The 24938-nt window shown below is 43.2% G+C and overlaps 1 protein-coding gene across 1 annotated transcript in view; it reads left to right on the top strand.

The window, feature by feature from the left end:
* The first annotated feature begins 13742 nt into the window (after window positions 1–13742).
* shc3 (SHC (Src homology 2 domain containing) transforming protein 3) overlaps window positions 13743–24938 on the top strand; it is a 34032-nt gene continuing 22836 nt past the window's right edge. The window contains 1 exon segment of the mRNA XM_070449572.1: window positions 13743–16683. Within this exon segment, the coding sequence (XP_070305673.1) occupies window positions 15910–16683 (774 nt within the window). The 5' untranslated portion in view covers window positions 13743–15909.

Here is a 24938-nt window from a genome sequence, read left to right as displayed (position 1 = left end):
AAAAAATACCAAATACCTTCATGCCAGTCTACCTTCCTGACCAGTCTCTTCATGACCAGTCTACCTCCTGACCAGTCTCTTCATGACCAGTCTACCTTCCTGACCAGTCTCTTTCATGACCAGTCTACCTTCCTGACCAGTCTACCTCCTGACCGTCTACCTTCCTGACCAGTCTCTTCATGACAGTCTACCTTCCTACCAGTCTCTTCATGACCAGTCTACCTTCCTGACCAGTCTCTTCATGACCAGTCTACCTTCCTGACCAGTCTCTTCTATGACCAGTCTACCTTCCTGACCAGTCTCTTCATGACCAGTCTACCATCCTGACAGTCTACTCCTGACCAGTCTACCTTCCTGACCAGTCTCTTCATGACCAGTCTACCTTCCCACCAGTCTCTTCATGACCAGTTACCTTCCTGACCAGTCTCTTCATGACAGTCTACCTTCCTGAACAGTCTCTTTCATGACCAGTCTACCTTCCTGACCAGTCCTCTCATGACCAGTCTACTTCCTGACCAGTCTCTTCCATGACCAGTCTACCTTGCCTGAACAGTCTCTTCATGACCAGTCTACCTTCCTGACCAGTCTACCTTCCATGACCAGTCTACCTTCCTGAACAGTCTCTTCATGACCCAGTCTACCTTCTACCAGTCTCTTCATGACCAGTCTACCTTCCTGACAGTCTCTTCATGACCAGTCTACCTTCCTAACAGTCTCTTCATGACCAGTCTACCTTCCTGACCAGGTCTACCTTCCTGACCAGTCTACCTTCCTGACCAGTCCTTCATGACCAGTCTACCTTCCTCACCAGTCTCTTCATGACCAGTCTACCTTCCTACCAGTCTCTTCATGACAGTCTACCTTCCTGACCAGTCTATCATGACCAGTCTACCTTCCTGACCAGTCTCTTCATGACAGTCTACCTTCCTGAACAGTCTCTTCATGACCAGTCTACCTTCCTACCAGTCTCTTCATGACCAGTCTACCTTCCTGACCAGTCTACCTTCCTGACCAGTCTCTTCATGACCAGTCTACCTTCCTCACCAGTCTCTTCATGACCAGTCTACCTTCCTGACCAGTCTTTACCTTCCTGACCAGTCTACCTTCCTGACCAGTCTCTTCATGACCAGTCTACCTTCCTACCAGTCTCTTCATGACCAGTCTACCTTCCTGACCAGTCTCTTCATGACCAGTCTATCTTCCGATCTACCTTCCTGATTATTATTATTATTATCCCAGTGTAGAGATGAAACGTGCTGCAAAGCCACATGCTCTAAGTCCTCTCTGGTCTACCAAGGTGTTTTAATGGGCTGATGTGGTAATCCTGAGTAGTTCATGCTTGAAAACCCACAAATGTTGCTGAGTTAAAGCAGTTCTGCATGGAAGAGAGGGACAAAATTCCTCCACAGCGACGTGAGACTGATCAACAACTACAGGAAGCGTTTGGTTGGAGTCGTTGCAGCTGATGGTGTCACAACCAGTTATTGACTGTAAAGTGGCAATTACTTTTTACACACAGAAGCATTGGGTGTTGCGTAACTTTTATGAAATAAATAAGTAAGTATGTAATTGTGTTATTTGTTCACTCGGGTTCCCTTTATCTAATATTAGGTTTTGGTTGAAGATCTGACTAGTGGGCTGTAACCTCGGGCCGTTGCTTCTTAATTCTCTGACCCCTCCCCTCTCTTCCAATGAGCCAGTGCCTGAGTATTTAACATATGTCTGTGGCAAATCTTTATTTTATGAGTAAAAATTCATCTTTATTTTATACCAGAGAGAACAAATGGGAATATTTGTGCAATCAAAAGGGAATATTCACAAGGTACAGACCACACCTTCAACTGTATATGTTTACGTTATTTAATGGAGTGAGTGACAGACAGGWGGTGGGTGCTCAACATTACCCAACAGGTTATTCTGTAAATACACTAGTATTCAGCCATATTTAAGACTTTTTTATTTAACTAGGCAAGTCAGTTAAGAACWATTTCTTATTTACAATGACGGCCTAACACGGCCAAAACCTAACCCGGACGATGCTGGGCCAATTGTGCGCTGCCCTATGGGACTCCCAATCACAGCTGGTTGTGATACAGCTGGGAATCGAACCAGAGATGCAGTGCCTTAGACCGCTGCACCACTCGGGAGCCCAAAGACTTGACGCAGGATTAATAATAGTAACTTCAACCCATATCAGATTTAAGAATATTGGACATCTTATTGTACGTACAGTACAAACACATAAATAACCACAATAATTGTCACGTTCTGACCATAGTTCTTTTGTGTTTTCGTTGTTTTAGTGTTGGTCAGGACGTAAGCTGAGTGGGCATTCTATGTTGTGTGTCTAGTTTTCCTGTTTCTGTGTTTGGCCTGATATGGTTCTCAATCAGAGGCAGGTGTTTTGTGTTGTCTCTGATTGGGAATCATATTTAGGTAGCCTGTTTTGTGTTGGGTTTTGTGGGTGGTTGTCTTCTGTCTTTGTGTTCTATGCACCAGATAGGACTGTTTCGGGTTTGCCACATTTGTTATTTTGTATTTTGTAGTGTTCACGGTTTTGTCTTTATTAAAACATGATAAACACTAACCACGCTGCGCTTTGGTCCGATCCCTGCTACACCTCCTCTTCAGACGAAGAGGAGGAAATCTGCCGTTACAATAATACATCCTGTGTCACATTTATGACACTTCATCCAAAGTGCTTTACCTTAAAATCTTAAAACAGGCCTAAAAACAGGGAATGCTGGTTTAAGTGGATGATGACTACATTTGGGCAGTAGTGAAAAGATGTGTAAAGACAAATTAATATCATGCAATCTTATTTTGTCTTAGCTTCTCACTTATAAAATATTCCATTATATTTTATTTTGGATGACAGGGAAAATGCGGCAATTACGTTACATTTTAGGGGGAAGAGGGAATTTCTTCAACCAAACCCATCTACACCCATCTATCCACTCTCTCCACCCACATCCTTCCAAACAAGTGCCATCTGTCAACTCTCAGTAAAAAACACACTTGATGCTTATTTATAAAACCCTCTTAGGCCTCACTCCCCCTTATCTGAGACACCTGCTGCAGCCCTCATCCTCCACATACAACACCCGTTCTGCCAGTCACATTCTATTAAAGGTCCCCAAAGCACACACATCCCTGGGTCGCTCCTCTTTTCAGTTCGCTGCAGCTAGCGCCTGGAACGAGCTGCAACAAACACTAAAACTGGACTGTTTTATCTCCATCTCTTCATTCAAAGACTCCATCATGGACACTCTTACTGACCTGTCTCTTATACACATCTAGATGTGTATAAGAGACAGCCCCAGATGCTGGCCTTCTAGGCAGAGTTCCTCTGTCCAGTGTCTGTGTTCTTTTTCCCATCTTAATATTTTCTTTTTATTGGCCAGTCTGAGATATGGCTTTTTCTGTGAAACTCTGCCTAGAAGGTCAGCATCCCGGAGTCGCCTCTTCACTGTTGACGTTGAGACTGGTGTTTTGCAGGTATTATTTAATGAAGCTGCCAGTTGAGGACTTGTGAGGCATCTGTTTCTCAAACTAGACACTGTAATGTACTTGTCCTCTTGCTCAGTTGTGCACCAGGGCCTCCCACTCCTCTTTCTATTCTGGTTAGCGCCAGTTTGTGCTGTTCTGTGATTGGAGTATTTCTCGCATGGAACAGCCTTCATTTCTCAGAACAAGAATAGACTGATGAGTTTCAGAAGAAAGTCTTTGTTTCTGGACATTTTGAAGCTGTAATTGAACCCACAAATGCTGATGCGCCAGATACTCAACTAGTCTAAAGAAGGCCCGTTGTATTGCTTCTATAATCAGCACAACCGTTTTCAGCTGTGCTAACATAATTGCAAAAGGGTTTTCTAATGATCAATTAGCCTTTTAAAATGATTAACTTGGATTAGCTAACACAACGTGCCATTGGAACACAGGAGTGATGGTTGCTGATAATGGGCCTCTGTACGCCTCTGTAGATATCCCATTAAAATTCGATTCCAGCCACAATAGTCATTTACAACATTAACAATGTCTACACTGTATTTCTGATCAATTTGATGTCATTTTAATATACAAAAAAAATGTTTTTCTTCCAAAAAAAAGGTAATTTCTAAGTGACCCCAAACTTTTGAACAGTAGTGTAGCWAACTAAGAAGATGATCTATTGGTAAGGCTAAAGTTTTCAGTGTTCATGGGAGATCTTGACAGCTTAGGAGTTAGGCTACTTGTAAATTAGGCTATTCTAATAATATGTTTTTCCTGTGTCAGAATTACATGGCCAGTATTGAATAGAGGAGAATCCTAGCCAATTTTGAGCGTTTGCGAGACGGTTTTACAACAGGAGTATGCAGCATTAGTTTCACCCGTATGAACTGTGTATTGGCTATTTGAGCTTATACATGAGTGCCGGTGGGAAGTTATTTTAGGACATCGGACATAACAATGACATTAATACATGCTAATAGCTAAATAGCGAGACAATCAACCAAACTACACAATATGTTTTGAATTGGCTCTCTAGTTAGTCTGTTGTATATCAGTATTTTACCTTTTGCACACACAGGTGCTGCACACACCATTACTTTTCCAAGATTTTAATTGCTGACCAAAAATGAGCTATAACTGGGCAAATAACGATCTAAACTAGCAATGAATATCAACAAATGTGCACAAGTGGCTAGACTCGCTTTGATCTCAAAATCACATCTCATGACTGCATGATTAAAAGGCTGCTTGTGGCTGTCAATGCAGGCCTACAATAATTATACTTCGATTGGGAGGACAGTGTGCAACACATCGACAACTTAAATCTAGAATTTGCTTGTCTGGCTTTTTAAAAACTTGCCCAGGGCAAGCGGAAAACAGTTCATGTCGAGTCCTGCTAACAGGAAGTGTAAAGAAGGGTCTTTCCTTGAAGGACGGGGAAGGAGAGGAGGGTCTCAGCTGAAGTCCAACAATTCTGATATGTTCTGTCCAGTTGTCCCTCAAACAGACCTGCAGGTACCATCAACCAGCCTATATTCGCTCTGTGAGTGAACTTCGATTGTCAAGAGATATAGATAGATATAGAGAGCGAGAGAGAGAGAAAGAGAGGGTTAACTGTTCATTTGTGATTGTTTACTCCACTTGCTTTGGCAATGTTAACATACACTGAGTGCACAAAACATTAGGAACATCTTCCAGAACTTAATGTAAGGAAGAAAAGGGTTATTGTCTTTATTTTGAACATAAACTGCCTCCCRATCTCCAACSACAAGGTTTGYGTAATTCGGGCCTACTGCTGTGCCTTTGGTTTGCAGGTAGAATTTGTCATCATACTTGAAATAGTTATTTGTAAGTACCAAGTTCAACAGCTCCGACATAAAGTCATTAGGCGGATTCACTGAGTCGTCACATGACTTTWGGAATTTGGCAATCGATTGTAGACCTTCAGCATGGGGAATGCAGGTGTACAGACTGGCYACATCTAGTGTAATGAGCAGTACATCTGATTCAACATTGACAGTCATTTAAGCAGTTGAGTAGATCTTTTGTGTCGTTTAAAATGGATGGCAACTTAAAAAGGAAATCTTTCACAAAAAATTATATTAATTTCTAAAGGGGCTCTATGACTGATCATATGCCACCGATAATAGATCTGGGTGGAGGCTGAGTAGGGTTCTTATGCACTTTCGGAAGGGAATAAATGACTGAGGTGACACATGTTGTAACAAGCTATCAATTTCTGATTTTATATAGGCAAAATGGTCACTTTGAAAAAGTCGATAGGGACAGTACAGGTTCAGATGTTTTTCAATATCAGAATTGTAATAGTTCAAGTCCATAACAACTATTGTCCTGCCTTTATCCGCAGGTTTTATGACCATGTCCTTATTCTCCTTTAGTGCTCCTCTTTCGGCTGGAGGAAGATTGTGATATTGGGGTCCATGGTCATTTTTTTAATAAAGTTTCCAATTCCTTTTCAACCAGTCTGCCAAACGTGGTGACAAATGAGGAAGGGGGAGGAACGATGAGGGTTTTGAAAAAGTRCGGGGGACCGCAGAGGGGACGCTGGATTGGGGTTCCTCATTCTTTGTAGGGTCTTCAATATGTAGCTTGTGCTGGATCTATTTAGAGAGGAAAATAAACATTTCAGGTGAAGTTGTCGCATGAATTTGTAGTTATCCACTTTCAATTTGACAACATTTTGAGTGGTAGAGAAAAACAGTTCCTTACTTAGTATAGACTCCTGTGTCAGTGTCAGGTATATTTTGGAGAGGTTCAGGACAGGAACTTGCACGTCCTTGGTGACCGCCTTGGTCGGCCCCATGCTCTGTCTGCCTCTCCTGGTTTTGGAAGCGCTACATTGATGACCTAATTTTACTTTGTGGTTCATCTAAAGACAATCTTGATGACTTTGTCTGTGACCTGAACAACTCAATGACTTTCCTTCAATTCACTGTTGAAAGTGACTCCAACAGTATCAACTTCCTAGATCTCAAAATATTCAAACTACCATCTATCGGAAACCAACAGAGAGGAATACTGTCCTCCATTTCAACAGTAATCATCCGCGACATCTCAAAACCAATATCCCGACTGGCCAGTTTCTACTCCTGAGACGCAACTACTCAGCACTCAAAGAGTTTGATGCTCAGGCAAAGGACATGACACATACAGTGCATTCGGGAGGTAATTCAAACCAATTAACGTTTTCTACATTTTGTTATGTTACAGGCTAATTCTAAAATGGTCTAAAATATTTTTTTCCCCTGATCAATCGACACACAATACCCCATAATGACAAAGCAAAGAGATTTTAGCTCAATTTCGAGTCCCATAGCAAAGGGTCTGAATACTAATGTAAATATACTAATTCTGTTTTTATTTTTAATACAGTTGTAAAAATGTCTAAAAACCTGTTTTTGGTTTGTCATTATGGGGTATTGTGTGTAGATTGATGAGAAAAATATATTTAATACATTTTAGAATAAGGCTGTAATGTAACAAAATGTGGAAAAAGTCAAGGGGTCTGAATACTTTCTGAATGAACTGTTTATTGTTGGATCACTAATGTTTTATTACCACTATGTACCACCCTCACACAGGTGTAGGCAATTGTAATTATCATGCCGAAATGCATTAGCCTGCCGGACGAAAATTAAAAGGTGAAATGAAGTGACGTCTTTTTAAAAACGTTTTGGTGTGCCACCGTTTCCCAATGTTTCTTGATGAGTATTTGATGAGTATACTCATTTCATTTGATGAGTATTTTTATTTTCCTGTCACACTCACTGTCACGTTCGTYGTATGAATCGGACCAAGGCGCAGCGAGGTATGCGTACATTCTTTATTATTCTTTATACATTCTTTATTATATTAAGAATGAACACTGAAYAAACTAACCAAAATAACAAAACGACACGTGAAGCTATACAARTGAGTGCTGACAGGCAACTACACATAGACATACAAATCACCTAGACAATACAAAAACTAATGTACCAACCCTAGTCACACCCTGACCTAACCAAATAAAGAAAACAGAGATATCTCAACAGAGATATCCCCCCAAAGGTGCGGACTCCCGCAAACCTGAACCGATAGGGGAGAGTCCGGGTGGGCATCTACCCTCGGTGGCGGCTCCGGTTCTGGACGCAGCCCCCCCTCTTTACGCTGATCCCTCCGCCTTTGTAGAACCGGACCGTGGATCATTGCCGGAGGCCCCGGACTGGGATCCGTCACTGGAGACCCCGAACAGGGGACCGTCGCTGGAGACCCCGGACTGGGGACCGTCGCTGGAGGCCCCAGACTGGGGACCGTCGCTGGAGGCCCCGGACTGGAGATCGTCGCTGGAGGCTCCGGACTAGGGATCGCTGCTGGAGGCTCCGGACTGAGGATCGCCGCTGGAGGCTCTGGACTGGGAACTGTCGCCGGAAGCTCTGGACTGTGGAAGCGCACCGGAAGCCTGATGCGTGGTGCCGGAACTGGTGTTACCGGGCTGAGGACACGCACCTCAGGACGAGTGCGGGGAAGAGGCACAGGCCGTACTGGACTGTGGAAGCACACTGGAGGCCTGATGCGTGGTGCCGGAACTGGTGGTACTGGGCTGAGGACACGCACCTCAGGGCGAGTGCGGGGAAGAGGCACAGGCTGTACTGGACTGTGGAAGCGCACTGGAGGCCTGATGCGTGGTACTGGTGGTACCGGGCTGATGACACGCACCTCAGGGCGAGTGCGGAGAGGAGGCACAGGACGTACTGGACTGTGGAGGCGCACTGGAAATCTGGAGCGTAGAGCTGGCACAATGCGTCCTCGCTGGATGCTCACTTAAGCCCGGCAAGTGCGGGGCGCTAGCACAGGACGCACTGGGCTGTGCAGACGCACCGGAGACACAGTATGCAGAGCCGACGCAGGATATCMTGGTCCAAGGAGGTGTACTGGAGACCAGGAGCGCTGAGCCGGCACCATCCGTCCTGGCTGGATGCCCATTCTAGCCCGGCAAATGCGAGGAGCTGGAATAGAGCGCACCGGGCTATGAATGCGAACTGGAGACACCGTGCGCATCTCTGCATAACACGGTGCCTGACCAGTTACACGCTCCCCACGGTAAGCACAAGGAGTTGGCTCAGGTCTCCAACCTGACTCAGCCAATCTCCTCGTGTGCCCCCCCCAAATAAATGTATTGGGGCTGCCTCTCGGGCGTCCGTGCTAACCGTGTCCCCTCGTATCGTCGCCGTTCCTCCTGCGCTATCTCCACCTGCTTCCATGGTAGGCGATCCTCTCCTGCCAATATTTCCTCCCACGTCCAGGATCCTTTACCGTCCAAAATCTCGTCCCATGTCCATGATGTCTGCTCCTTCTGAACACGCTGCTTGGTCCTTTTATGGTGGGTTCTTCTGTCACGTTCGTCGTATGAATCGGACCAAGGCGCAGCGTGGTATGTGTACATTCTTTATTATATTAAGAATGAACACTGAACAAACTAACCAAAATAACAAAACGACACGTGAAGCTATACAAATGAGTGCTGACAGGCAACNACTGAACAAACTAACCAAAATAACAAAACGACACGTGAAGCTATACAAATGAGTGCTGACAGGCAACTACACATAGACATACAAATCACCTAGACCTACACAAACCCTAGACATACAAAAAAMCCTAGACAATACAAAAACKAACATACCCACCCTAGTCACACCCTGACCTAACCAAAATATAAAGAAAACAGAGATATCTCAGGTCAGGGCGTGACACTCACACAGTCTAATCCTCTTTTTTTGTGCTGCCAACCTAGGCTGTAACACACACCCTAGGCCCTGTGAATATTCTATGAGGGGCCTTGTACTTCTGGGTATGAACAAAAGGAAAAACGAAAAAAACKATGATTTATTGTTGTTATTTATTTTCTGTTATTCCAAGTCCAATTTTGACACAATAAATTAGAAAACAAGTTGATTTCTGATTTTYGTTTTTCAAATTCAGAAACGAAAAACAAGCCATTTTASCTTTTTTCCACCCTCCGTTTTGACTCGGAAATCTAAATAAAACCACAAGGACATTGAATTAGTGTCACGGCTTTCTAATTCCTCCTCCTCGGACGAGGAGAGGCGAGAAGGATCGGACCAATACGCGGAGTGGTTAGTGTCCATAATTTATTAGCATCGAACTGAACACTATAATGAAACAAAATAACAAATAGAAAACCGACAAACAGTCCCGTGTGGCACAACGACTACACGGAAGACAATCACCCACAAACAAACAGTGAGAACAGCCTACCTTAATATGGTTCTCAATCAGAGGAAACGTCAAACACCTGCCTTGAGAACCATATCAGGCAACACCTTAAACCCAACATAGAAACACATAACATAGAATGCCCACCCCAACTCACGCCCTGACCAACTAAACACATACAAAAACAAGAGAAAACAGGTCAGGAACGTGACAATTAGTAATTAACACTATGCTTGATTCCTTTTTGCACACATGTAAGTTTTGCAACATAGTTTTGCAACTCATTTTCAGTGAATAAAACATTTTGTACAAAAAGGTAACGTTAATGTCAAGAGAAAATACAGTCAAGAAGAAATACTGTAAAGTTTAAACACAATTGAAAATAACGTGCACACTTTGCTTTAGTAAATGTTTTAATTAATACTAAATCATCTGTCCGTCAATYGTTTACAGCCCTCATATGACAATATTAAAATAACCCTGTAGTAACATTATCCTCCAAATGCATCCACCAAATTCCCCCTACCCTACTACAACTCATTTGTCAATGTGACATTTGTGATGGCATGTGTGCACAGGCATGCCCTCCCCATCCCTGCCAGTATACAGTGGAGCATCTCTCCCCTCACAAATACAACTCCCCGCCAGGCAGGCAGCMATGGCATTTGCTGGATTAGAGCTGTCAATCTCTTTAGCCAGCCCCCTCACCCCATTCTTGTTGCTATGCTGTYTTTGAAACTATGGTTACGGTAAAGGTGCCTTTAGGGAGTGATCATCCTGTGCTGACTTACCTCGTTTATATGGCCAATCATGGTTGACTGACTGTCTGACTGACTGGCTGTTTCAATACGGAAACAAATAAACAGTTATTTTATGACTGTTAGTTATGGGGCTAGGAAAATGATTTGATCCAAATATTCTTCTTCTTCTTTGACTAGCAAATAGATGATGACCTTGTAACTGTGTTCGGATAGCACTGCGTTTACAAAAGCTGAGAACATATACAGTACCTGAGAGAGAAATAATTATTGTGTTTTTAAAATGTGTATTATTATGATTCCTATAAAAATGAATTTGTTAAAATAACAAATGAAAAGCTTTTCTAAATACCATGTTCAATCATGAATGTACTGAATGTCATTACAACTGTAACATATACAGTATTTCACAGGATGAAATCAACCAGAATTGTATTGTCTGTTTCTCCATCGTGGGTTGATATGGATATTTTAACTCTGCATGCGCTCCTGGTTAAGAGGACTATTCCCCAGCCTATCTTCCACACACACACACACACACACACACACACACACACACACACACACACACCTGTCTCTTATACACATCTAGATGTGTATAAGAGACAGCTCTTACACTCTCTTTCTCTGTCACGCTCTCTCTTTCACTCTCTTTCACTCTCTCTCTCTCTCTCTTTCATAGTGGCCATTGAACGGTCTCTGTGTTTGCCATTTTCCAGTCCAGTTTTGTAACAACACAACAAAACAACATACAGTTTAATTATTCTGTATGGATTGACTGATACTCCACTGGGACCGCAGTCGTTTAGGTTATTAGGTTCTGTGTGAAATCTCATGGCACACAAACTAAATACAAGCTAAACAGTTTCCCCCCCCATTTCAACCAACATTAGGTATCATTACATTATATGTAACTTCTATATTACTTTATTGTCTTGTTTCTGTAGCTAAACCATCATGGACAAATTGACTCAGGGCCTTCAGCTGATGATGATGATGTGAGTTTTCCTCCGTAGTCAAAACACCAACAACAACAACACATTGTACTGTACACAGAGCAGACACTAGAATAAGGTACAGACGTCCCTGTATTAATACAATTACTGTTGTTCGACACGTTCCTGCACGGATTATCAGAGGAAGTAAAAGACGAGCTTGCAGCCCGGGGAACTACCGATGGATCTCGAATCACTCATCGCCTTAAACATCCGGATCGATGGACGCCTACGGGAACGTAGGAGGGAGAAGCGGTCTGATTCCCAATCGCTCACTCAAGGATYCCACCTTGCATCWGATGAACTCCGGATGTCCCTGGCGTCTACGTCCCCGAGAGGATCCGAGCTTACCCGAGTTCCTCCAAGAGCCCCCGAAGACTGCCGAGTTGATGCAGCTCAGCAGGGCTAGGCTGCCTTCAGCCAAATGKGCATGCAGGCTGAACACCCAGAGCTGTYTGTATTGCAGTACTGTCGGTCATTATGTGTCTACCTGTCCCTTCAAGAGACCTAGCTCATTTGTAGGAGAGAGTATTCTGGTGGGTCTTAAGGATCATTTTGCTTCCCCCCTTACTCGCCCCCCTCTGCATGCCATCCTGCTATGGGGCAACCAGTCCAAGTCTCTCCAGATACTCATCGACTCGGGAGCCGATATGAATCTTATGGACGTGAGCTGGGCATCCCCACTCAACCCCTCTCCATTCCCATGGATTTTAGAGCGCTGGACGGGCGCTTTATAGGCCGGGTCACCCACCATACCACCCCCATCAACCTACGAGTGTCGGGGAACCACAGYGAGACGATCCAATTCCTGCTAGTTGAGTCTCCGCAGGTTCACGTGGTATTGGGATTCTCTTGGCTCCAGCGACACAATTCCTCTATTGACTGGTCTACTGCTGCCATTGTGGGCTGGAGCCCATTCTGCCACACTCATTGCCCGCGACATCTTCCTGGGGGCTTGGAAATTGCTTCGGACSTCTCCACCATTCCCGTGGAGTACCAGGACCTCCGGGAGGGGTTCAGTAAGGCCCGGGCCACTTCGCTTCCGCAGCACCGACCGGTACCATAGAATGTCAAGCCTGATGCGCTGGCACGCTGCTATTGCCCCACGGCTACACCTCCGGAGGTAGAGACCATTCTCCCCTGCTCCAAGATCATTACCCCCCCTCTGCTGTTCGTCCTCTGTTGCCCCGTACCCTCCGAATACTTTTCATGTGTTCAGAGTTAAATCCATGTCTCACAGCCCTTTGTCTCCTGTTTTCCAGGCCCACCCCTCTCCCCCATCTCATCGACTGCCAACCGGCGCGGAGGAGAGGTGCTGGGTCCCCGCCAGGGACATCCTAGACCCAGGCCTCATCATGGATTTCCAATGCCGACACCCCTGTTAACCAGGTATGCGCCCAGGTAGGAYGCCAGGTAGCGACCCTAGAGGAGGGGGTACTGTCACACCCTGATCTGTTTCACCTGTCTTTGTGATTGTCTCCACCCCCTTCCAGGTGTCGCCCATCTTCCCCATTATCCCCTGTGTATWTATACCTSTGTTCTCTGTTTGTCTGTTGCCAGTTARTTTTGTTCGTTGAACCTACCAGCGTTTTCCCCTTTGCTCCTGTCTTGTCAAAGTTCCTGTTTTCTAGTTTATCCCGGCTTTTACCCTTCTGCCTGCCCTGACCCTGAGCCTGCCTGCCGTCCTGTACCTTTGCCCCTGTTGTTGTAATAAACATTGTTACTTCGACACAGTCTGGGTCTTACCTTAAAYGTGATAATCTACCACCAGCCATTACATTACATTTACATTCTAGTCATTTAGCAGACGCTCTTATTCAGAGCGCATACATTTTCATACTTTTTTTCGTACTGGTCCCCCGTGGGAATCGAACCCACAACCATGGCGTTGCAAGGCCTTTCAACTGAGCTACAGAGGACTATTATAGCAATTTATTATAATAGAATACATGTCTACAGTATTACATTTAGACAGAAACACAATAATACATGTTCATTTGGCAGTAGTTGCCGTTTGACATATTAACTGAATGTGTAGCTGACCACCATTCATATGCATGTAGAAAAATAGCCCTCGGTGACAAATCATCTCAAAAGAGGGGGGGGGTACATTTTCTTTTGTAAAAATGTATATTTCAATTTCCTTTCATGTTATTCAAAATTAGCATTGCACCATGTATATCAATATTTACATCTAAATTATAACATACCTCACTGTTCAAATTACATTTTTTATAGTGTTATTAAAACCGGAAGAATCGGCACCTGCGTTCAGAATGGATTCTTCCACTATTCTGCAAGCCTACCCTGAATGAGTCATCCAGCTCGTCTCTTATTGGATAAGACCATTCCATCCCGAGGGACTGCCTTCCTTGCAGAGAGAGAGATAGAAAGGCCTTGCTCCATTCACAGAAACATTGGTATGCGAGCCTAGCTGTTTCATTCACATAAAGACTAAATAATATTTGCCTTCATCGTTCTGATTCTTCTATCGTCTTCTTTCTCAAGTCCTCTCTGATTTAAGAGAAGCTTCTTTTATCTCTCCTTCCTTTTTTGTTTGCTTTTGTTTCTGAGGAGAAAGCAAACGTGCTTTCCTTTTTTTCTGTATTTGCCAGGCAGGAAGGCGAGAGAGAGAGAGCGAGAGAGAGACAGATAGACAGAGAGAGAGAGAGAGAGAGATGTTGGGAGGGACTGCAGTGCAGTGCGAAATCTGCAGCGGCAGGATGAGAGAGAGCGGAAGCTTATGAATGACTGTCGGTCTTCTTAGTTGTGTCGCTCCTGTGGACATTTTACATGAATGGTTTTTGGCTTCATGTAGAAAGACTGCTGATCTAGACTGCTGCTCTACTGACGCCTTGCCTTGCTGTTTGGATGAGCCTGTCTTCATGTGTTTCTGTTCTGCGCTGAGTCAGACTTATCTGTTTAATTTGAAAACGTGTTTTTATTCTGTTTATGAATTATTCACTGGGATAATTCAGGACAGGCAGGTTGTTATCAGAGAGGTGAAGTATCATTCTACTGATCCTTTGTCTCAGAATGTAAATAGAATATGATAATATAAATGTATAATAATAATAGTGATAATATAAATTGATAATAATAATAGTGATAATGCAAATTCAACAGAGGAAGGAAAATATCTATTCTACGTTGTTCAATATTTTTTGAATGATAGATTATCATGAAGTGTACTGATGCATTTCAATACATAGTGGTGTTATCTAGATGTATTTTAATAGAAGATTAGGGTCTATTTTTTGCATTTGTTTAAAATATTTGTATTAATCTCATGCATGTGTCATCATCATGGTAGAATATAATATTTACCTTTATGACGTTATAGAAGATGTGTATTGCTGTCCTTGTCCGTGTCATTGCATTTCTTTTTGCACGCTCCACTGAGAACAGTATGTTAATGTAACATTCAACTTGTACATTTTGTTGCAAATACAGATACTAGTAAGATTGTCCTCTTCTTCTGAAGTACTGTGGACATGGAATAGATTCATTGCCAGCGGCATGCCTATCACTCACATCAATGTTATTTTTCCTTGTTTCCTATTTATCTGTCATCACCTGTCATCAGTAGGCTATATTCAGCATCAATTACTTAGATTTTCCCCTTCACAGGAACATAACCTCTTTTAATCCCAGTCTGTAGAGGAGTTTGTTTTAACCAGATAATGAGGGAAGGGAGTATRAAGGGAGACAAGTTGATAATCATTTATTATCTTTTATCATCAGGATATATTTTTGTCTTTGCGATTCTCTTTCCCTTTTCCCCAAAACCGACCGTACCACAGAGTAAAATAGAAAAGCATTCCTGCGGTGAAGAGGACATATCCGTCTGGGAAATTTGAGAATTGATTGGTTCTAGTGTGCTGTAAGTGGGAGGATTTTTTTTTTTGTAACAGGAAGTGATTTTCAGTGTTCAGTGAGCCTTTTGTTGAGAAGGTCTCTGTTCAGATCTGTGAGTCATGCTTCTGCTTTGAGCCGGTAGGCAACAGTGAGAGGAGAGCAGCAGCGCTATATAACTATATCCTCCTCTACCACGTCCATCTCTCTCTCTGCATTCTGGAAGCTTCTGGAACCCTTTTTTCACCTTTCCTCCATGTTCTATTTCCATGGATTGTGTTCTTCTTATCTGTTTATTTTCTACCAACGGATTGGATCATCGCGGCGTTGGATTTTCCTAACAGCAACCTCAGCCTCAGCATCAATAACAGCAGTAGCAGCAGCACTAACCCAGCTCTCTAACTTCCTCAGCAGCAGAGAAAATTCTAGTCAACCATCGTACAGGGCCTGCTGGGGTTACTATAAGGCATTTGCTATGTTTAAGGAGAGAAGGATAATTTACTTGGCGGCGTTACATCTGCCGGTGCGTTTGTAAGGCAGAGGAGGGGGCAGAGGCAGAGAAGAGGGGAATGCTTCACCGTACCAAATACAACAGATTCAGGAATGAGTCGGTGACGTCCGTCGATGATCTACACGGCCTCACCATGAACCCCAAGTCCTCCGCCGAGCCCCCGTACACCCCTCCTGCAGCGCCATCCGAGGGCGGCGTGAACCACCACCACCACAACCCCGCTGCCGACCCCGCAGACGATGGAGCCACCACCCTGTGCACCCTCATCAACAAGGTGTCCAACCTGAAATTCACCAACTCAGGCTCCAGCCTGCTGGGTATCAAGAGCCTCCCCTCCCACGTCAAGGACCTGACCCTCTCCAAGCTGCAAGGTGCTGGAGGCTCCGGTGGGGGCTCCGGTGGGGGCTCCGGTGGGGGCTCCGGTGGTGGATCCAGCGGTGGCTCCAGCTGCATTGGTAGCGGCTCTGGCTCCAGTGTGTCGTTGGCAGCCTCCGGTGGTGGTAACGGTGGTGGCAGTGGCGGTAACGGCTCCTCCTGTGGCTCAGCCTCCAGCATCTCCCACCACCACCACCCCCCCTGCTCCCACTCCCACTCCACCCAGCAAGAGCCAGGCACCATGAGCAACGCAGGGGGAAAGAAGGGCAGCAGGTTGGGGCTGGAAGAGAGGGAGGCTGGGCAGAGACAGGGACATGGAGGGGAGGACTGGGGACCTAGTGGAGGAGGAGGAGGTGGAGGAGGAGGTAACAGTGGACTGGTGAATAAATCCTGTTCCAGAGGATGGCTGCATTCCAGTGAGAAGATCTCTGGACCCGGAGTGACGTACATTGTAAAGGTTGGTGTTGATTCTTGGTTTTCCTCTCTCTCTCTCTCTCTCTCTCTCTCTCTTCATCCGTCCATTTCTTTTCCTTTTTCTCTCTCCTCTCCCCCATTCTCTCTTTTCCCTCAATGACTGAAAAGGAGAAAATGTACGCTAGCCTAACCGCCAGATCGTGATCATCATCTTGCCCTAGTGTGGGCGTAGATAGAAACAGCAGGGATTATTGTGAAGAGAAAGACCAGCAAATAATCATTGAATAATTCAGACAAACAGAGAAGGTCATCATTGATAAAACCAGAGAAAACCCTTTGATGCCATAACAAAAGGCCACCTAACATGCCTCCACCGTCCGGATGCTTTTATGTTTATCAATGTGTTTATGCTTTTATGTTTATGATCATCTTCATCCTTTCATTTTTATATTTTATTTTCCTCCTTTTATGTCTTTATATGTTTTGGCGCAGGTTAGGTTACAACATGTTTGCCTGTATTGAATATGTACTGTATATGTACTGTACTGTATATGTACTGTATATGTACTGTACTGTATATGTACTGTACTGTATATGTACTGTACTGTACTGTATATGTACTGTACTGTATATGTACTGTACTGTATATGTACTGTATATGTACTGTACGGTATATGTACTGTATATGTACTGTACTGTATATGTNGTATATGTACTGTATATGTACTGTACTGTATATGTACTGTACTGTATATGTACTCTATATGTACTGTACTGTATATGTACTGTATATGTACTGTACTGTATATGTATATGTACTGTATATGTACTGTACTGTATATGTATATGTACTGTATATGTACTGTACTGTATATGTATTGTATATGTATATGTACTGTACTGTATATGTACTGTACTGTTACTTATATTATTGTATATGTATTGTACTGTTACTGTATATTGCTGTTGAAGTCGGAAGTTACATACACTTAGGTTGGAGTCATTCAACCATTCCACAAATTTTTGTTAACAAACTATAGTTTTAGCAAGTTGGTTAGGACATCTACTTTATGCATGACACAAGTAATTTTTCCAACAATTTTTTACAGACAGATTATTTCACTTATAATTCACTGTATCACAATTCCAGTGAGTCAGAAGTTTACATACACTAAGTTGACTGTGCCTTTAAACAGCTTGGAAAAGTCCAGAAAATTATGTCATGGCTTTAGAAGCTTCTGTTAGGCTAATTGACATCATTTGAGTCAATTTGAGGTGTACCTGTGATGTATTTCAAGGCCTACCTTCAAACTCAGTGCCTCTTTGCTTGACATCATGGGAAATCAAAAGAAATCAGCCAAGACCTCAGAAAAAAAATTGTAGACCTCCACAAGTCTGGTCATACTTGGGAGCCATTTTCCAAACACCTGAAGGTACCACGTTCATCTGTACAAGCAATAGTATGCAAGTATAAACACTATGGGACCACACAGCCGTCATACCGCTCAGGAAGGAGATGCGTTCTGTCTCCTAGAGATGAACGTACTTTGATGCGAAAAGTGCAAATCAATCCCAGAACAACAGAAAGGACCTTGTGAGATGCTGGAGGAAACAGGTACAAAAGTATCTATATCCACAGTAAAACGATCCTATATCGACATAACCTGAAAGGCCGCTCAGCAAGGAAGAAGCCACTGCTCCAAAACCGCCATAAAAAAGCCAGACTACGGTTTTCAACTGCACATGGGACAAAGATTGTACTTTTTGGAGAAATGTTCTCTGGTCTGATGAAACAAAAATAGAACTGTTTGGCCATAATGAGCATCGTTATGTTTGGAGGAAAAAGGGGGATGCTTTCAAGCCGAGGAACACCATCCCAACCGTGAAGCACTGGGGTAGCAGCATCATGTTGTGGGGTGCTTTGGTGCAGAGGGACGGTGCACTTCACAAAATAGATGGCATCATGAGGCAGGAAAATGATGTGGATATATTGAAGCAACATCTCAAGGTATCAGTCAGGAAGTTAAAGCTTGGTCGCAAATGGGTCTTCCAAATGGACAATGACACCAAGCATACTTCCAAAGTTGTGGCAAAATGGCTTAAGGACAACACAGTCAAGGTATTGGAGTGGCCATCACAAAGCCCTGACCTCAACCCTATAAAAAATGTGTGGGCAGAACTGAAAAAGCGTGTGCGAGCAAGGAGGCTTACAAAGCTGACTCAGTTACACCAGCTCTGTCAGGAGGAATGGGCCAAAGTTCACCCAACTTATTGTGGGAAGCTTGTGGAAGGCTACCCGAAACGTTTGACCCAAGTTAATCAATTTAAAGGCAATGCTACCAAATACTAATTGAGTGAATGTAAACTTCTGACCCACTGGGAATGTGATGAAAGAAATAAAAGCTGAAATAAATCATTCTCTCTACTATTATTCTGACATTTCACATTCTTAAAATAAAGTGGGGATCCTAACTGACCGAAAACGGAATTTTTACTGGGATTAAAGTCAGGAATGTGATAAACTGAGTTTAATGTACTGTATTGTATATGTACTGTATATGTACTGTTGTACTGTGTATGTACGGTGCTGTATATGTACTGTATATGTACTGTATTGGATATGTATATGTACTGTATATGTACTGTATTGTATATGTATATGTACTGTATATTACTGTACTGTATATGTACTGTATTGTATATGTATATGTACTGTATATGTACGTACTGTATATGTATATGTACTGTATATGTACTGTACTGTATATGTACTGTATATGTACTGTACTGCAAATTTACTGTACTGTATATGTACTGTATATGTACTGTTTTGTATATGTATATCAAATCAAATCAAATCAAGTTTATTTATATAGCCCTTCGTACATCAGCTAATATCTCGAAGTGCTGTACAGAAACCCAGCCTAAAACCCAAACAGCAAGCAATGCAGGTTAGAAGCTTGCTGTTTGGCCAAAACCTAGGAAGAAACCTAGAGAGGAACCAGGCTATGAGGGTGGCCAGTCCTCTTCTGGCTGTGCCGGGTGGAGATTATAACAGAACATGGCCCCAAGATGTTCAAAATGTTCATAAGTGACAAGCATGGTCAAATAATAATCAGGAATAAATGTCAGTTGGCTTTTCATAGCCGATCATTAAGAGTTGAAAATAGCAGGTCTGGGACAGGTAGGGGTTCCATAACCGCAGGCAGAACAGTTGAAACTGGAATAGCAGCAAGGCCAAGTGTACTGCAGCAAGTACATATGTACTGTATATGTACTGTACTGTATATGTACTGCATATGTACTGTACTGTATATGTACTGTATATGTACTGTATTGTATATGTATATGTACTGTATATGTACTGTACTGTATATGTACTGTATATGTATATGTACTGTATATGTACTGTACTGTATATGTACTGTACTGTGTATGTACTGTATATGTACTGTACTGTATATGTACTGTATTGTATATGTATATGTACTGTATATGTACTGTACTGTATATGTACTGTACTGTATATGTGGAGACTGAATACTGCTGTGGCTCTAGCTAGTGATACAAGGAAGAGAATCAGACAGGCAGCAAAATGCTTGTCCTCACCTACTGTTCGCAGACCATATCAGTGTACCTGCACAAGTGTATTCAGTCACTAAGAGTTTACACCGTTTAGGCAATACAGATTTGCACAAAGTTGAACCAAATGTAGGCTTTCGTTGTTGTAAGTAACAGATTCTGAAAATGAATGGAGGAAATATGAATGAAGAGGACCTGTACAAGGTGTGGTTGGAACAACTAAAACACACAACAGAATCTGTAGATTCTTTCCAATACAATAATTAGCAATGCTGATTCCTGGGAGCCTTTATAGCACTTTCTCCTGTACATTAAATGAATACATATCTGCTCATTTCTATGTTTGAATTGATTTTGAGAAATGCAGCATAACAGTTTGTCAGGTGAAAGAACACAAAGCAAACACATAATGTATKATCAGAATTTCATAGAGTCTGACATATCTGAATCAGGCATGTTCATGTCCAATGACACATTTCCTGTCTGGTGTTAGTCCATTAACAAATAGGCAGCAGTGGGGTTAGAGTGAGTTAGTTTGACCGACACACACAGCCAGTTGAATCAATACATTGAAAGTGTCCACAGAGGGGAAAGGGGAAATAGGTCTCTCTCATCTCCCCCATGCACTTTTCCCCAGTCTTAATACGTTCCAAATGGAACCCTATTCCCTATATAGTGCACTACTTTTGACCAGAGCCCTAGYGCTATGTAGGGGATAGGGTGCAATATGGGATGCAGAACCTATCTGCTGTGCCTGTTTATTGAGTTATTGGTGCTATTCTGCTCTTGGGCCTTTTAATTAATGTCATGTGGTCGTGGTTACACACCATGCTCCATTAGGTTAACAGAGCAGTGGTTGGCATTGACACACAGCCGGCGTTTTGACTGACACTTATTCTAGACATAGTCGTGTTGCCGTGGTGAACATTCTAGACACGGAAGTCTATTTTAACGCTACACTAGTAGATCATTTGTTCATGTCTGTTGATAGTGTGTTGTATTACGATGCTATATGGTGTCTTTCATGTGTATTGTCAGACACATAGGCTATGCTAACCGTGTTCTGGACGCAACGCTGAAATATTTATTGTGATATACTGGTACACTCTGTGTGACCAGTTTAGTTTGGTTGATAATGTGTAATAACAATGAAAAATATATATTTATTAGAAATTGCACTTTGAATTCAGTTTACGAGCAACTGAACCCAGTAATCCTTTAACACGCTGTTCTCCATACTTCCCGGTAACCATAGCAATCCTCCTCGTGTCTCTCCCTGGCCAAGTTAGTGTTTGATTCTTGACTAAAGGTGTAGCTACATATTAAATGCAATTTTCCGTAGCTTACAACACAGTCAATAGGCTATTCATATAAAGCTTCAGGTGTGGTCTAGTGAGGATAGCCAGCGGGTACATGTAGGTTGGGCTATAATATACCAGATATCCCTTGATTGGTAAATAGTGTGGGATGTTGCATTTTTTGTGATTCTTGATAAAAATGTTCTGATTTACATTTGCTACTGTGTCTCTGGTTCAATAGTTGCTTGGTATTACATTCTTTCTCTTTCTGTTGCTACTTTGCCTGCAACGAGGGTTCAGTGTCAGATTAGATTAAAATAGGATTAGCTCTCTGCACCTGCCTTTGTTTCTGTTATGTATAATAAATGCGGTAATTTGATAAACAGTGATGCGTACATTAGAAATGCACTGTAAAAAAAAAAATGGGGCCTGGTTGGTTGAAATATTGTAGGCCCATTGCATTGTGAGCTATATTTATAGCTATTTATATGTCCTGGCTAGCAATATACTATTTAGACTATATTTTAGAGTTCTCCCCTCTCCACTCATCTCTCTCTCCACTCATCTCTCTCTCTCCACTCATCTCTCTCTCCACTGCCTGAAGTAAGTTGGACTTTGTTCCTTTTCACTCTCTCCATGATTCAAAAAACATGGTTTGTTATTTACCGGCAAAACATGGCATCTAAACAGTATAACAACACTGCAGGTCCCGTAGCCTGTAACCACCCCCTACTGTTGATTTACCTTCCACCACCTGTACATGGTCCTGCATTGTGGTTACAAAACCTCACACATTGACAGACACCTCAGTTGATTAACTGTGGGTACTCACTTTGGGTACTGTGAAAGACATGTACTTCCAGAGCAAATCGATAAATAAAGATCTGTTTCTATTCTATTCCAAGCTCTAAATATCATAGTTTCTGTGCACGTAATATATCCATAGCATTCTGTATCACCTTTGACCAAAAGGCTACAGAGGTTAACCAACCAGCCATGAAACACACTGCATGATTATTATTAAGTGTTTTTCATTCATTTCCTCATTTTGCCCTGTTTTGTTTAGACCCACTTCTTTATGAGTCTGTCTGAGTGAAGATGAGGAGAGAAACTCCATCTCACTCTTTTTTTTATTCTAGGGACAAAATGTTCCCTGCCAGTGGCATTAGCCAGCTAGAAGAGAGGAGGGTATGTGGGTGGATGTTATACTGCATGGGATTGGAAGACAATTACATTCATTGGATCATACTGCACTAACAGGTGTCTCTCTGTGAGAGGAAATTAGTCCCCTGGATAGTGTAGGTCACCGTGCTTACAGACACTAACCTTCCCTGGCCTGCTCTTATAGCTCAGACAGACACTAACCTGGCCTGCTGCTATAGCTCAGACAGAACATAATCTGGCCTGCTGCTATAGCTCAGACAGACACTAACCTGGCCTGCTGCTATAGCTCAGAACGACACAACCTGCTGCGATGCGTATACTCAGAACAGACACTAACCCTGGCCTGCTGCTATAGCTCAGACAGAACACTAACCCTGGCCTGCTGCTATGCTCAGACAGACACTAACCTGGCCTGTGCTATAGCTCAGACAGACACTAACCTGGCCTGCTGCTATAGCTCAGACAGACCTAACCTGGCCTGCTGCTATAGCTCAGACAGACACTAACCCTACCCTGGCTGCTTATAGCTCAGACAGACACTAACCCTACCCTGCTGCTATAGCTCAGACAGACACTAACCCTACCCTGCTCTTATAGCTCAGACAGACACTAACCTACCCTGGCTGCTTATAGCTCAGACAGACACTAACCCTACCCTGCTCTATAGCTCAGACAGACACTAACCTACCCTGCTGCTTATGCTCAGACAGACACTAACCCTAACGCCTGCTGCTTATAGCTCAGACAGACACTAACCTAACGCCTGCTCTTATAGCTCAGACAGACACTACCCTAACCCTGCTCTTATAGCTCAGACAGACACTAACCCTAACCCCTGCTCTTATAGCTCAGACAGACACTAACCCTAACCCTGCCTGCTATAGCTCAGACAGACACTAACCCAACCCTGCTCTATAGTAGACAGCACTAACCCTCCCTGCTCTTATAGCTCAGACAGACACTAACCTAACCCTGCTTTTATAGCTCAGACAGACACTAAACCCTGCTCTTATAGCTCAGACAGACACTAACCCTAACCTCTGCTCTTATAGCTCAGACAGACACTAACCCTAACCCTGTTCTTATAGCTCAGACAGACACTAACCCTAACCCTGCTTCTTATAGCTCAGACAGACACTAACCTAACCCTGCTCTTATAGCTCAGACAGACACTAACCCTAACCCTGCTCTTATAGCTCAGACAGACACTAACCCTAACCCTGCTCTTATAGCTCAGACAGACACTAACCCTACCCTGCTCTTATAGCTCAGACAGACACTAACCTGGCTGCTCTTATATCAGACAGACACTAACCTGGCCTGCTCTTATAGCTCAGACAGACACTAACCTGGCCTGCTCTTATACTCAGACAGACACTAACCTGGCCTGCTCTTATAGCTCAGACAGACACTAACCTACCCTGCTCTTATAGCTCAGACAGACACTAACCCTACCCTGGCTCTTATAGCTCAGATCAGGGGACACTAACCCTAACCCTGCTCTTATAACTCAGACAGACACCAACCTTGCAGTTAGCCACTTATTCCTTCCAAACCACTCATTGTTGAATTTGCGATTTCCAACTTGTTGTGTAATGTTTATGTCCAGTGGCCGATGAGCACCGATACCTTTTATGATGACTGCTAGCTAAGATTTTGAAAGTATGATGTTGGACAGTCCAATCAAAGGTACTGTCGATAGAACATGATTTGACATCATTTTATCTGTGGCCAATGAGCTTGAGCCTTCTTGGATGGGCACTTCTAATGTAACTCTATGGCAGCACCCAAGGGGCTTGAATTTTCTAGGTCTACCCTTAGATTTGGCCGTGACGTAGTGTCTCCGTGAGTGACAGAAAACTGAGCCAATCACGGCGCAACGCTCTGTATTTTCTGCTGACTTGCCCCACCACCACAGAAAGCACAGAGCTAGGGTGAAACACCTGCATTTTGGAGCTGCCTTACTCAAGAAAACAAAAAAGATACCATGTTTATATGCGGCTTTAACTCAATGATATATATTTTTTTTTTACGTTGTTTGTAAACTGATATGTGACACAAAATTACATGCAAAAGAGGCAAGCCCGAAAAAGAAGTATTAATATTACATTTTTTGCCACAGGAGAGGTCTGTCCCACATGTTTGTAAAGAATACAATGATGAGTTCTAAAACATATCTCAGTGATAAAACGTATTACTGAATGGACCACTGAGTCCAATGCCTTCAAAACAAGATGCTGCCGCGAGAATATAA

This window comes from Salvelinus sp. IW2-2015, linkage group LG20 (assembly GCF_002910315.2).
Source record: "Salvelinus sp. IW2-2015 linkage group LG20, ASM291031v2, whole genome shotgun sequence".
NCBI lineage: Eukaryota > Metazoa > Chordata > Actinopteri > Salmoniformes > Salmonidae > Salvelinus > Salvelinus sp. IW2-2015.
The sequence above is the reverse complement of the archived record's forward strand: the minus strand, read 5'-3'. Positions and strand labels throughout refer to the sequence as shown.